At 35.8% G+C, this 16,499-nt stretch overlaps 1 protein-coding gene across 1 annotated transcript; it reads right to left on the bottom strand.

The window, feature by feature from the left end:
- Window positions 1–220: 220 nt before the first annotated feature.
- On the bottom strand, window positions 221–14,895 carry LOC127878697 (location of vulva defective 1-like). The gene is made up of 6 exons (XM_052425227.1): window positions 14,231–14,895; window positions 5,952–6,106; window positions 5,355–5,463; window positions 3,121–3,269; window positions 2,104–2,862; window positions 221–1,473 (listed from the first exon to the last, which is right to left on the bottom strand). Exons 1-6 carry the CDS (start codon window positions 14,267–14,269, stop codon window positions 1,350–1,352), a joined length of 1,335 nt encoding a protein of 444 aa, XP_052281187.1. The 5' UTR covers window positions 14,270–14,895; the 3' UTR covers window positions 221–1,349.
- Between the last annotated feature and the right edge of the window lie 1,604 nt (window positions 14,896–16,499).

Below are 16,499 nucleotides of genomic sequence, written 5' to 3'. Positions count from 1 at the left end.
CATAATGCATGTGCGTAAAGTGTCGTCACAGATTAGCCTGTGCAGTCCGCACAGGCTAATCAGGGACGACACTTTCCGCTTTAATGGTATTTTTCGTTTAAAGGAAGTCCCTTTTTACCGAAAATCTAGTAAAAGCGGAAAGTGTCGTCCCTGATTAGCCTGTGCGGACTGCACAGGCTAATCTGGGACGACACTTTACGCACATGCATTATGACCGGTTTTCTCAAAACGCGACTCATATATACCACGAAGCATTGTCTATATTACTCGCGCTTAACAGTCTGCAAAGTGCATACAAAATGGGAATTAAACATTTGCATAAAAACAAACAATGTACCTACTTCATGTGTATGTGTGTATTGAAATTGTATGTACATGAATTATAAATACAGCTTATAATATATTCTAAAATATATGTAACAATATTTTGCAGAACGTAGCACTTCACAATAAACAACAAGACAAAACACAAATGAGCCGCGCACTGGGAATATAGGGTTAAATGCATGCGCGTGAATTGTCGTCAAGATTAATCTGTTCGCTCCGCACAGGCTAACTAGGACGCCATTTTCCGTATGAAGCTGATTTTTTTCTAAGAAGAGACTTCCTTGAAACGAACACAATAACAAATGGAAAGTGGCCTCAATTATTAGCTAGTGCGGACGGCACAGTCTTATCTGGGACGACACTTTACGCACAGGCATTTAACATGCTTTCCCGAAGCGCGTTATAAACACATTTCATAGGAACACCCTCTCTCTCCGATTGAGACATCCACTGGTTCTTCTATCGCCGAGCTAAAATCGTTATTGACAATCGCATTTTGAATTGCCTGCAAACGGGTCTCAGACGCAAACGATTAACACATAACTTTTTTGTCGCGAATCATTTCCTCTGTTGACATCAACAACGTCAATCGTTGAACGCGAAACTTTCAAAGCACATGCGTTTTCAAGTCATATTACTGTCCTTGTCAGTAGCAAAAAATATCCATGGGTTAGTTGGATCACTTCGAATCAATGGGATGAAAACTGCGCTACAACTTCTATTAAAAATGCAGTGTCACAAAATCGTTCTGTACCCCATCGAATCACATTCACAAAAGTTGTTGTTAATATAGTAACAATAATTGTTTATGAAGATCTTAATAATATATACCTAATTACCCAAAATAGCTATGGTTCCACACGCGCGAAGAATACAGTCACTAAAATAGCAGTAGTATTGCATAAAATCCCAACTGGGACAGTTACTAAAGCCACTGCAATTTTGCAGAACAAAATATAAAAGTTGTACCACATATCCACACCGTTTCAAGATAAACTACATCACGTATTTGCAACTCCTAACTAGTACTGTTCCGTTTCCATAGGAACGTCCGCCCTTCCCGTGGTTCCGTTTTCCGTGAACTCTTCGAAATTCCTTAGCACTTTCGGATTGACGTTATAGATCTCTTGACGATTTCGGAGTTCTCTAGAACATGCCAATATGCACAATCGTGTTCACAAAGAGTAACAAATTAGTTGGATACTAAGTACATAGGGGATTGTATGCATTTATCTATTTTCCCCAGGGTCTCCTGAAGAAGCGTCATGCATTCGCTTCCTTACACGCGAGCCAAAGCCGAATACTTTATTAGAGGAAATAATTGAATATACAATTATATTATTTGTGCCGAAATTGTAATATACCATGATTAAACAAGACTATTGCCAAGTCCCCTACCGGCTCCACCATTTTTTTTATTGTTGCCATAGCAACCAGAAGTTTTGACGTGAGAAAATAAAATGACGTGCATAATGTCCATACTGCCATCTATCCATGTTTCAAGTTTCATGAAAAAATATTAAGAACTTTTAATGTTATCGCAGGATCCAGAAAAGTGTGACAGACTAACGGACTGACAGACTAACGGACTGACGGAGTGAAACCGGTAGGGGACAATAAATCACATACATGTGTTTCATCTCCGTCTGCTTATTTTGACAAACAGCGTACATATATCTGGCCTGAGCATTGAATTATTTAATAAAATAATCTTGATTGACTTATATATGAAAACAATGGTATAATGTACGAACATAAAACTTTATTTTAACTTACTTCTTGTGGCGTAAATATACCATGAATATTATCAACGCTGCGATGGCCAGGGCGCCTAGAACTCCCGCCAAAATATACGGCCAGACGGCGCTGACTTTCTCAATGCGCGTCGAAGTCTCCTCGACAGTCGTGGGTCGGATACCACCGGATGTTGAGATCGGTAGGCGTGAAACCGTCGGCGACGGTGTATGGTTAGGTTTAGTTGTTACGGTTTTTGATGATGTTGTTGTTAATGATGATGATGATGATGTAGTTAATGACGTAGATGTCGTTGTAGGTAGAGTTGAGATTGGCGCTACTTGTATTGTTATTGTGGAAGTTTCGGTTGTAGGTGCGGCAGCAGTGGTTGTTGTTTTCGCTGCTGTAGTGGTTGATGGCGTTGTTTCTGTAGTAGTAGACGGATACGTTGCGGGAAATGGTGTTGATGTTGTCGATGATGATAATGACGAGGTGGCTAATTCTTCTATTGTTGTTGTTGTGGATGTCGATGAAAATAATGTTGAAAAATCGTGTTGATTATCCGTAGTTTTATTTAAGGCGACCGTGCTAGAAGCATCAGTATTCAACCAAGAGTTGGTGGCGTTGCCCGTATCGGTTGTAATGTTGTCCCTTGCAAGGATGGGAGCAGTCGTTGCATTGAAGCCCCCGGGAAGGAAGGTTGGCCCGGTGAAGGGCGCGTCGGAAGTGCACTTTTCGCGGGAAAAGCAGTCTCCGCACGTTTCTGGATCGGAGCACATGTAGCGCACAACAAGTGTTACACTGTAAAGGAGATATGGAAATCGCTCGCATTTTGTAAAACTCTCGTCAATTTTTAAAAATATGCCTACTTAAACATTTAAACCACCAACCAATTCTGCGAAAAACCTGATTTTTTAACATATATATATTGTATAAATGAATTGATGTATAAATACTTATTAAAGCCACGCAAGTACATCTGACATGTTTTAATATAATAAATCTCAAATATAGCATGTTCACGTAAAAAATTGTATAAGCATGCACAAGCTTTCTTACGTCGCATTGTATGTCTCGCTAAGGCCAGTATGGTTGACGAAGTACCACCGCGGAGAGTCGTCCATGTACATCGTCTTGAATGAGTCTATCAACGTTGTGCTGTTCACTGAGGTTCCGTTGTAGACGCTTACGTTGATGCTTACGTTACCCTACAGTAAAACGTTGCATTTTATTGTACCAAATAGCAACCCGTGCTTTGAGAGTTGTGGCTTGATCGAACATTCCTTACCAACTTAGTCCACACGTACACATTGAGAAATAGTCTGCACAAACTCGTGTAGGAAAAGTATACGCGTAAACGTTTAGAATTCGTCTGCACGTTCACGTTTTGTAAAAGTGAAGGCATAGTTTACGCGTAAACGTTAAAGGGGCCTTTTCACGTTTTGGTTAATTGACAAAAGTATAAAAAAAATGTTTCGGATTCGCAATTTTCGTTGTAGTTATGATATTTGTGAGGAAACAGTAATACTGAACATTTACCATGCTCTAAAATATCCAGTATATGCATCTTTTGACGATTTAGAAACCTGAAAATTATAAAGCGTTGCAACGCGAAACCTTGGGAAAAATATTTATTTTTTGTCCATTTTAAATGGATCCTTCTAAAGGCTCCAAATTTGTACGAAAAAAACACACACTGCCTCTAAGTAAAGCTTTCTATATGCAGTGGCTTTGTTTATTTCCTAGTGTAGCGATGTGCGCAATATCAACGTTTTTTTCATAGCAAATATGCACAAACTTTCAGCCTTCAAAGCCGAAGAAGTGATCCTGATGGTCGTCTTTGAAGAGTTATAGTAAATAATTGGTAGGTTTTGGTCGGAATTCGGCCCATTTGAAACACAAGTTGAACCTTATTTTCGATTTTAAAACATTGACTAATTGATCAATATCTCATTCCTCATAATCTCAGAAAAGGAAAACTGAAACAAATCTAATATCATTGACTTTCCAGGTTTTCTGAATTTAAAACAAGTTGAACCTTATTTTTTATTTCAATACATTGACCGATCAACACACCATTCTACATTCACGCGTGCTAAATGAAGGTAAACGTAATTTAGAAATACAATTTTGTCAGATTTCACATAGTTGATAAAGATGTCCATAACAATTACCGAAGCCGGTATTCACGAAAGGGACGTCTGAAAATTGGCGAAACTAATATGTGTATGCAAAAATACTGCTAATTGACACAGTACAATGAGTCTGCTACACATTTAATTGCACAGTACAAAGTTTCTGTGACAACACTACTTGATTGCACAGTACAATGTTTATGCAACAATACTACTGAATGGGACACGGCGAAGTGTGTGCAATTACACTGCTCAATGGCACAGTGCAACGTGTCTGCCACAATACTGCATAGTGCCACAGTACATAGTGTCTGCATTTATACTGCTTAATGGCACAGAACAAAGTGCCTGAAACAATACTGCTTAATGACACAAAACGAAGTGTCTGAAACAATTATGCTTAATGACACAGAACAAAGTGTCTGCAACACTACTTAATGGCACAATGTATAGTGTCTGCAACCAAACTGCTCAATCGCAAAGTTCATAATGTCTGCAAAATTGCTTTATTTCTCTGTAAAAAGAGTCTGCAACAATACTGCTCAATGTCATAGTATATAGTGTCTGCAACAACACTGCTGACTGGCACATTCAACGTGTTAGAAACAACACCGCTAAATGGCAGAGTACAAATTGTTTGCAACAACAGTGCTGTATTGCACGGTACATTATGTCTGCGACAACACTGCTTAATCGTACAGGAAATAGTGTCTGCAACGACACTACTAAATTTCACAGTATATAGTGTCGGCAACACTGCTTAATTTAAAGGTACAAAGTGTCTGTAACCATTCTTAATGTCACTGTACATAGATAAGAATTGAATGGCCATACGTTCTAAATATGTCATTTTGTCAACTGAGTACTACATGTAATTTTGTCAACACTTGCACTGATAAATATATGCATGCGACAACTCTCTGTATGAACGAAATATTTAAAATGCTAACACTACTTTTTACTATACCAAATGTGTTTTTCAAAGAGGCGCTGTGTGTTAAAATGTAACTTAAATATTATTGGCTTAATTATGCATTTAAATTCGTATTTTCGTATTTTGATAAGTTAATTACCGAAGATAATCAGTGAGAAACTCATCAACAAAACTATCTGATTTCTTCACATTTATGGAATGTTGTTTTAAAAAGTTGGACCCACCATCCACTCGTTGAAGTTGTAGTTGACAGGCTGTTGTATGTGAACAAGGCCAACCGCTTCTTCGGGAGTAACGACAGTGCCGGGGCGCCATGTCTGGATCTCCAAGGAGCTGTAAATAAATCGACGTAAAAACTTTGCGAGCATATCTCGGTGGCATGTATAATTTTCTCATACTTACATGGCTGCAAATTCAATTAGAACAATATCGTATATTGCATTTAACACATTATACAAATATATGTTTGTTGTTGTTGTTTTCCCTTATTAATCTTGACTTTACAGGCACTGAACGAATTTTAGAGCGTATCGCGCCATGTTTTATAGTGTTTTTTTTTAAAGATAAGTGATTCTATTTTCAGTCATTTTTGTAAAATCACACTTAAAGTTGGTTGTGAAATTGCAAAGGCCTTTACTAAAGCATGTTTATATAACAATATCAAGACCCTCACAAGCGTTGATTTAATTTGCTTATTGTAAAACCTGCTTGTGTATCGCTAATAATTTCTATACATTTCAAATTATTTTTCGCAAATTTACAACAACCGAACAATACTCATGGATTCGTCCAAACATACTATCGTATTCAAATAAACTTACTCGTTTAACCCGAAGATCTTGATCTCGAAGGTCAAGTTACAGAATTTCTTATCTGCTAAACATTCGGACTTTTCTTGACAGCACGTGATAAGCTCGTTGTTATAGTATGTCAAAAGACCCAGATACATCGTTCCGGCGCCAATCACCATGGAAACCTGCGAAACAAAATATGTTGTAATTTACGAAAAAATGAAACTATTACTATGACAACCACTTTTATAGAAATTATTGATTTTTCCTGATTTAAATTATTTTTCGTTGACTTAAACTGATTGATTTTCAATCCTTTTTTGTTGTTACCTATATGTTTTTGCGTTAATTCGTTTATTTACATTGTTTGCCAACACACGACTATTTTGTTAACATGTATGTATATTGTATGTATAGTATAGTGAATAAATACTAATATTCATGTTCAACGTATTTGCATTTAGACAGTTTTTTACTTTTCCTGTAAGAACCAACCATGTTTAAAATATTTAATATATATTGAAGCGGTTTCAACTGTTCATGCTTATAATGAATTTTAATCATATTACAACTCAAAATCAACGAATACTTCGCATAATATTTCGTCAAATAAAAATAACCCATACAAAATCAGTGTTCCTTATATCAATAGCCAAAGTTTCAACGCTATATGCCGTCTGGTAACATAGATATAACGAGATAGAAAATGCTTTTTTGTGACAATATATTCCATGTGAATTTCCCGCGACGATATCCGAACATTAACGAACGAACGCGAGATCGGCTTCGAGCAGCGTCGTATGAACGACGTATTCATGAGAACAACTACGTCATGCTACCGCCGCTGTTCGAAGCCAATCTCGCGGTCGCTCGTAATTGTTAATATATCGTCGCGGAAAATTCACATGGAACATATTGTCACACACACAAATATAAAAGAGCAGTTGGTATCGCGTTCATCTATGTTACCAGACCACATCTAGCGTTGAAATTGTTGCTATTGCTATGAGAAACACTGATTGTGTTTGTGTTAACTTTATTTTTCGAAATAGTGTACGAAATATTCGTTAATGTCGAGTGTTAAAGGGCTTTTATGTTTGCTTTTTTCTGCATTTGTTGTTATACGATATCGTATTTCAAGCATTTTTCTTTAAATGTGGTTTGAACTTTCCTGTTCCGATTTTTTGTTGTTAAAGCTCGTTTACTACGCAAAAAAATACTAACGATACACCGTCACAATGTGGTACAGAGACAAATGTAAACATGGATCTTTACATTTTAATTGTGGTTCAAAAGAGTAAATACCAGTTCATAGAAACAATCGACAGTGAATGGCAATTCTGCTGTTCAATCTTGACTCTTTTTTAAGGTATCACAAGCTTAATTAGAGATGAATTACACTCGCATTTTTTTCTTTAAAGCATCACGAATGAACGTACATGTTGATCATAATTTTATCAAAATTGTAACGCCGTGTTTGTTTTAACAAAATGAGCAATGCAACGTAACACGATATAGAGCGACCGACTAAACCGTACCGACCAAAACCCGCATGGTAGAATTAATTTCAAAGAAGTTTTCGTACTGCGATGAATCATTGTCCAATTTATAATCGTCTTAAACACATTAAGTTATAACCCGTCTTGCCCTTTGCTGGCATGCTACGATAACATACCACTGCCCTCACCTAACCGGCTGCGAATTGGGGAATGTTGTGTTATGATGTATTTTAACTGCTCTCAAAACATCTTGAGTTTAATCTTCTTGTAATTGAAACTGTATTTCATTTCGTTTTCCCTCTCACTGCCATGTGATTGTTATGGTATTTAGCTCATCCACGAACGTTTTCACAATCTAAGTTTGACAGAAGGACGTCACGAAGTTCATGTGTCCGTGATATAGTATAGATACCGTGTTTGCCATCACCACAGATTCGTCAATAAAACCATCATGAATTATGTTCGGAAATTTGGTGAGCCGAGAGTGTTTAGAGTTTCAGACGATAAACGCTTCAATATGAAAAAATGCATACTTAATCGCAAAATGTACAAAAGCCATGAATGACAACATTAATTCGCCTCCTTGGTGCAAAAATGTACCATGTGACATTGAAATAAGAAGGCACACGGTACCTTTTTGCTCCAACGGAGCGTTCTGGTCTCGTCTTTTACCTAATATTTTAAACGAACCTGAAGTAATTACATCTAGCAGAATAAAGCTACTAAACGACCGAGGATCAAATTTTGATTGCGGCTGATTAGCCTTACAGGTGCCCTTCCACAGATTTTGGCATGTATTTAAGTTTGTTATTAAATGATTTAAACTGATAAATGTAAACATTGAAACTAAAAAGGTCCGAAAAAATAAATTTAAAAAATAAAGAAAGGAAATAAGTAACATTCAACTGGCCTCGAACCACTGATCCTTGGAGTAAAAGATTAGAAATTACACCACTCGGCTATATATCCGTGCTCATACTGCGAGTGTAGTATTTTATAATTAATATAAGCATGCAATCCTTGGCGTGTCATAAAATATACTGATGATAACAGAATTCCCAAAATTATTCAAAAGTTTCGCGTTTGCAACGCTATTCACGTTTTAAAATCGTCAAAATGTGCATATACATGTAATTGATATTTTAGAGGATGGTTAATGTGTAGTATTACTGTTAAATTGCAAATATCATAACTACAACACAAATTTGCGAATCTGAAACCATTTTCGTTAATTTTGTCAATTTATTAAAACGTGAATAGATCCCTTTTACAAACTACATATCGATTACCAACACTTAATTGATGTAAATCAGGAGGTGTAACAGGCAGACAAGTCTCACATGGGAAACAATGGAACCATTTTGACACAAATAAAAATACAATAAATATAAAACGCATGTATTTTCTGCAATTACCGAATTCAGAATTTAAAATGACACTCGTTTCGATTATGAAAACGTATGTGTAACAGTCTTAAAAAGATTGTTTTAACACGATTCGATTCATTAACATGTTTTCATCATTTGTTAACTTTAATCATCCGATATTTATGAGTTAGCACTCACGTGCTTCACTTTTTACTACATTGATGAAATATGTATTTTTGAACTAATATGTACAGTAAATTAACATGCCATTCTAAATGTCTTGTATTCGCATGGATATAATCGTTTTGATGTGTACATCGGTTTGGCCAGCAAGGCCAGGGGTCATGTTCAAAACATTCTAAACTGACAAGGTTATCACATATAGGAACATGTCCCTTGGATTCTTGTTCTGATTAATTACCGTTTAGTGACAAAGTCGCTGGACCTACCGTTACAAAACCATCACCGGTAAACCGACATACCTGATTGGTGCGACCAATGTCCGGTAACGGAAATATTCGACCTGACGACTCAGCATGGGTATTATAGTACATTAAGACGCTATTAAAGTCACGTAGATAAAAACAAGTGGATTTACAAACTTTCTCACTGGCTCGATAGCTTTCAAGTGTTTTGAAGTCTTGAAAGGATACACGCATGCTTTTAAAAGATAATATATGTTCTTGCTGGGGTTGGTATTTTTAGGTGAATTTTTAAAATACTTGTGTACCTTTGCATCAAGGATGTTGCGTGTTATTGGGTCCACATACTGACGCGTGCAATGAAATGTAACAAAAATATTATTATCACAAATAATATCCGGTTCATTATGCTCTTCAGTGCCGTTAATTTAATAAAAAACATGTAGATACCGTATTCTAGGAGTAGACCTCGTTTTTACGGTGTAATTTCATATGATATGCATGTAGTCCAATATCTGTTAACATGTCTGAGAAAGTTATATATTAGCCCGTGTCAAGAATGCCATATAATTTAGCGGTTATCTTTTCGGACATATGACATATATTCACTTGCCACAATAACACCGATTCCAGAAACTTTATATTTTCTAATGTACCGATATAAATATAATATCAATAAAATATAAAATAGCAATCAGTAGCAGCATATCATTAACCCATTTATGCCCAGTGGACTCTCCCATCCTTCTAAAGTGGATCAATGTATTTACAAAATTAGGGATGTCTAGTATATTTATTTCTATATTTAGAAAATTTCTTACAGAAATTTCTTTAAGCAAACGGCGCAGACCCTGATGAGACGCCGCATTATGCGGCGTCTCATCTGGGTCTACGCTGTTTGCAATGTCCTTTTTTCAGGACGCTAGGCATGAATGGGTTAAGAAAGTATCGTTGCTTGGATTTATATATGATAAGTGTACAACTTAATCGAATACAATCGTTATTTACTTATTTTTTTATAACCGACGAACAAACTATTCTTGAAGAACCAATGTGATATAAATAAAACAAAAAAAGAAGCGCTTTGTTTTAGCGCGCCTCTAAGTAACTAGCAGATTCACACCCGATCTAATCATAGTCACGTTTTCAATTAGGTCCTCTTTGGAACTTTACGCAAAAAAGCGTAAAACAGCAAATAAATGTACGAACTTTAAGTTTAAATTTTACTTTGAAATCCCCAAACCACTCGAACGATAGAGACATTTCAAAGGCTCGGATGAGAGCGAATGCATTTTAAACTTCCGACGGTACTTAAGTATTAAAAAAACGTGCAACGTTAGCTTAAGTCAATAACGGAGTTTGGACATTTCGTTATGTTTTGTCGTTATTTTATCCTTGATTAGCCCAGTGGTATACTGGGTAATTCACCGAACCGGTTTACCTTATTTTAATTATTAGAATTTGTTGAGTGGTTTGTCTCCCATTGGTTACACCACTTCCTGTTTTAACATCGCTACGTCATTCTGTTCTTAATCCCTATGCAGTAAATTATTAAATAATTTTTCGCGTATTTTATCAATTAATTCAGTTTTAATATCATTTCAAGTATTTTAATATCTTGCAGACAATATAAATGGGCCGCGCTCTGTAAAAAGGGGGTTTAATACATGTGCGTAAAGTGTCGTCCCAGATTAGCATAAGTAGTCCGCACAGCCTAATCAGGAACGGCACTTTCCCCCTAAACTGGATTTTTGCTGAGAAGAGACTTTTTTTAAACAGAAAATATCATAAAAGCGGAAAATGTAGTCACTGATTAGCTTATGCAGACTGCTTAGGCTAATCTGGGACGACACTTTACGCACTAAACCCCTTTTAACAGAGAACGACCCATATATATATATTGCTATATTCTTTTACTTTTTCATAAGAAGCATGCCATCCACAGTACATATGTTCTATTAAATTCAAAACAGCCCATACACAACCTTTCTTTTAAATGCACATGTGGTCTATGTGTTCATAAATCCCGATGATTTTTTTAAAATTCGTATCTGATGGAAGGTAACACGCACACACCGCAAACTCTCGTTTCTCCGGAATTCGAGTGGGCAGCATTATTCCGCAATCTTTGGAACATTTAATAATCTGCGTAACAATGTAACTATTAGGATTAACACCCTGTCGTGGGTGTGTGTCGTCATTCTTTTATACTAATAATAGGACTTGCAGTCAGGGGTTATACCTTAATCCACATTAAAGCTCTGTTAAATGTACATTCAACTATTTATTTTTCAATTTACACGAGATAAAATGAGGTCCAAAACAATCACACACGTTGACGAAACGGACATGCGGTTTTGAGGCATTATGGTCATCACAAGAACTAGGTAAGGTTGGCATGTCTTTTTACTGTATACAGTCGCCCGCTGACAAATTTTCCATTTTATAAAAAAAGAACGGGTTAAAGACCATTATAATTAGGTAATTAATATTAGTTGAAATTTTATTTGTAAACTATATCATGCATAGACTTGAGCGCTTTATAGCAATACTTTGAATGTCAAAAATTCAATCGTACACTTGGAGAACACCTCAACACTTATGTCTGATACGTGTAGTAAGTTACGGTAGAGTCCATGTAAAATAGCTGTGTCCATATATGTATATTGTAATTAAAAAATAGCATATCGATTGTGTTTCTGCAAACTGATTTAAAGGTTCCTATTCACGTTTTTGTAAATTTACAAAATTAAAAAAAATGTTTCAGATTCGCAAATTTTCGTGGTAGTTATGATATTTGTGAGGAAACAGTAATACTGAACATTTACCATGCTCTAAAATATCCACTAAATGCATCTTTTTGCGATTTAAAATTCTGAAAATTATAAAGCGTTGCTACGCGAAGCGATTGAATAATTTGGAGAGTTATGTTGTTGCTGTTATAGTCTGTGATACTACGAGGATTGATTATATAAAAAGTTTAAAATACATCACTCATTGTATGAGCACGGGGTGGTCTAAGCGATAGACATTTACTCCAGGGGTCAGTGGTTCGAGACCACTTGAGGGTTAATTTTATTCTTGTTTTTTTACTAGAGCTTTAAGGTCGCCGTGGTGTAATGGATATGGTGTCCGCCTAGCGACCGGGAGGTCATGGGTTCGATCCCCGCTGTGGGAGCGTTCTTTCGGTCTCCCATATAGACACCAAGTACTGGTTCTCCAGGAAATGGACTCGAGAGCATTTCAAATAAGTAGGAATTACTTTCTATGCAATCGAGCTAAAATAAATAGGTTTAAACTAAACTAAACTAGAGCTTTTTAGATCTAATGTTTACATTTGTCAATATAAAGCATTTAATGACAAACTTCAATATCTGCAAAAATCTGTGAAAAGGTCCCTTTAAAAATATATGTCATAAAACAACTCCTTCGTTAAAAAATACTGTATTTAGAGCTAATGTTTTGCTAGAAACCACGTTTTAACGCTTAAAAAGTTATATTAATCATGTTGCGATGCAAAATAAGTGTCACGAAGCGATTTGCCAGGATCATTTTAAGTAGATTAAGTATTTTCAATTAACAAGAAGGTTCATACCACTGTCCCAAATCGCTGCTTTTAAACGGATTCAGTACATTAGTATCCTCATCCAGCTTTGAAAATGCGGCTTATTAACCCATTTATGCCTAGTGGACTCTCCCATCCTTCTAAATTGGATCAATTTATTTACAAAATTAGGGATGTCTAGTATATTTATTTCTATATTTAGAATATTTCTTACAGAAATTTCTTTAAGCAAACAGCGCAGACCCTGATGAGACGCCGCATTATGCGGCGTCTCATCTGGGTCTACGCTGTTTGCAATGTCCTTTTTTCAGGACGCTAGGCATGAATGGGTTAAATATAAAATCTCAAAATAATTCCTTGGTATACATTTATTAATTTATTGATATACACCACAACCCCAAAACTTGCATTCCTCCAAAAATGTCACTATACGATGATTTGGCAGCTGACCGCACACGTTTCAAACATGATCCCTGATTAGCCTGTGCGTACTGCACAAGCTTATCTCGGACGACCTTATATGCATTTTCACAGAGCGAGGCTAACTTAATTGTGTGAGTAATTAATGACAATTCATGATTGAATCTGATTTTCATTGCAATAATGTTGTCTTTGGACGCCTTTTCCCGGTGTACTCGTCATGTTTTGATCACGGGATTTCCTCTGCTGACCAACTCGTTCCCACGAGTTAACTTTACAGTTGTACTGTGTCATCTTACGAATCATGTAGCATAGCATACATGTACAGTACACTCATAAATCATTTTCGAACGTTTCTCAAATTGTGCATAAATACATATATTATTATTTATCGTTCATTATTTTCTGTATTCAATGTCACTTTGCATTGTCTTCAACTGATTTATTAATTATCTACATTTTGTTATCAGCGGTTCGCTTGTTGTTGTTGTAATTGTTGTTGTTGTTTTTTATTCAATAACGTATGCTTAATATACATGTATAAAATGATAGTACGTTCATACACAAATTAACGTTACATAGAAATGGTTAGCATTTACTTGTCTGTAACGATGCTGAATGCTCTGTAACAGATGATTGTATACGGCAATGGGTATGTGGCTAGTGAACACAGAATTTACGTAGAAAAGCGAACAATCAAAGATTATCAAGAAAATACAAAAGGATTGCTTATTTTATAGAGCTTACATTTGCCTTCAAACGTGTAGATTTGATTCATGATTACGATTTCTTTTTCATGTTGAATTCAACTTGTGAACTATTGATCGAAACATACAATTAATTTATTTTACTACAGGTGATATATGAGTACTTTCATAAGTAATGTAATGTTATTTATACTGGTTTCAATGTTTCGTGAACCCTAAAAGTAATAATTTCCGACAGTAAACGTGTCGTTTGAAGATTGTCTGATATGTTCTTCCACGCTTGGCAAGAAGCTCTTTGCAAACGACAGTTCTCTTTATTGTTTACATACCTGGTGAAACACGAGGATTAACTTCAGAAAATTCCACATCCTGATTAGTTTGTTTAGTCTTTCTCTTCACTATGAGAGCCTGGATGGTTTCTGTAGAGGCCCGTGCGAACTCTTGTTTGACGTGGACTTGCTCGGAATCACTTGCAGGACAATCTGATATTCGGATTTAGTTTTCCAGAGAAAGGCCTCGTGCTATCTATTTCTACTGTATGTTGTATGCATTATCTTCTCTCTTTTTTCAAATAATGTTGATAAACGTTTTTTTAAGTGTACGCGCACATTATTGTATGGCAGGTAAGAAAGTTTGTACGTTTAATAATATGCTCAGTAAATCACAGTAAACGCTTTTTATTAAAATTTAAGAATCTGCTGAGAACTGACGCAGCATATACGAAATACATTTCACACTTAAATGTCCAAAATATGCGCTTTTCCAAACAGATTACGGTAAGGTTCAACAAATAGTCCGTCTCAAGTATGGTGAATGTCCAACATAATATAGGTGTTCATGCCGCTATTTTGCAAAACGAATAAAACTAAACATCAGACTATCGTGTAGATCTCGTTGCAGTGAGATTTGAGCGGAACGCAAGCGTAAGAAGATGAAAGGGCACTCTGTTACAAAACACTCAACCGAACTTGCGCACTAACTCTGAAGCAGACTAATACCCATAATCTACCAACATCTCTTCACTGGAAGAAAACGCCAAGCTACGCAGCTATGCAGAGAATTGGGTAATTTAAACTGGAGCTCCAACCACCGTGTTTACATATTGCCTGCCTATATGACCTAATACGTACAAATACCACGAGATAATTCGCGTGATGAAGGCAACAGAGGTTGCTCTATTAATGGAAGAACGCCGCTGTGTCCTCACTTCAAAGGGATCTTTTCACGGTTTGGTAAATTGACAAAATTGAAAAAATTTGTTTCAGATTCGCAAATTTTCGGTTTAGTTATGATATTTGTGAGGAAATAGCATTACTGAACATTTGCCATTGTCTAATATTGTCATTATAGGCATCTTTTGATGATTTAAAAACCTAAAAGTTATAAAGCGTTGCAACGCGAAACGATTGAATAATTTGGAGAGTTCTGTTGTTGTCGTTTAAATTTGTGAAACTACGAAGGTTGCTTATATATAGTATAAAAGACGCAGTCTATGTATGCTTGGCAGAATAGCTCAGTTGGCTAATGCGTTTTTACTTCAGGATTCCAGGGGTCAATGGGTCGAGCCCTGCTGTGGGCTGCTTTTTTTCCTTTTTTAAATTCCATTTTTGATATTTTACTGGAGCTTTTAAAATTTAATGTTTACATTTATCAATATAAAGCATTTAATGACAAACTTCAAAACATGCCAAAATCTGTGAAAAGGCCCCTTTAAACAATTGCGAAACCGGCCCGGTATCGCGTAACAATCCATTAGTCTGATCAAAACAATTTTGGCTGCGCGCGCATATCGTTATCAAATTTAAACGGATTATTTTTCTATTAAAAGATTATTGCATTTTTATATTGTGACCAATAACTATTCTACAATTACAGCCAATTCTTCTACTTCTATACATGTACTTAAATAGAGCCCGGTCATTCTTAAGTATACTTAATAGTAGAGGCTGGGGAAGGGTATACCCGGAAAAAATTGGAACATATTTGAAACTTATATTTTCTGAAAGGTTATAGCTTGTTGATTCTGAATTCACAAAGTTCCCGAAAAGTGCCATCCGGGAAACCTCAGAATCCAAGATGGCGTCCAAGATGGCGTCTATTTTGATACTATGAGCACTTATAATATTATTTCTTTAAAAGTATAACTCTTTTTGTGCTTAAATCTTTTGAAATAATGATACAATAGCATACTTTTACAAATCGCATGTTTTCATACTAAAATAACCAATATGGAATCCAAAATGGCGTCCAAAATGGCGACCATTTACCTGAAAAGATGCTTTTTATTCTAAATTATTTAAACGATTTACAATATTTTATTGTGGTATATTGTTGCCTACATTCACGTAATGTCACAACAATAACATGTTTGCACTTATCGTTTGTTTTATCAACTTGAACATACAATATGGTGTCCAAAATGGCGTCCAACATGTCTACAATGTATCTTAAAATGACCTTTTCTTATATTATATAATAATTTTCATTCCATTTTGCAGTGGAAATTATCATTTCAATATACATAATGTCAAAATTAAAGTTTCAACTAAATAATTTTGACTTAATTCAGGTATGTACAACGTTTCAGGTATGTTATTA

The sequence above is a fragment of the Dreissena polymorpha genome, chromosome 4 (assembly GCF_020536995.1).
Source record: "Dreissena polymorpha isolate Duluth1 chromosome 4, UMN_Dpol_1.0, whole genome shotgun sequence".
NCBI classification, from domain to species: Eukaryota; Metazoa; Mollusca; class Bivalvia; order Myida; family Dreissenidae; genus Dreissena; species Dreissena polymorpha.
Note: the sequence above shows the minus strand (reverse complement) of the source record. Positions and strands in the feature narration are given on the sequence as shown.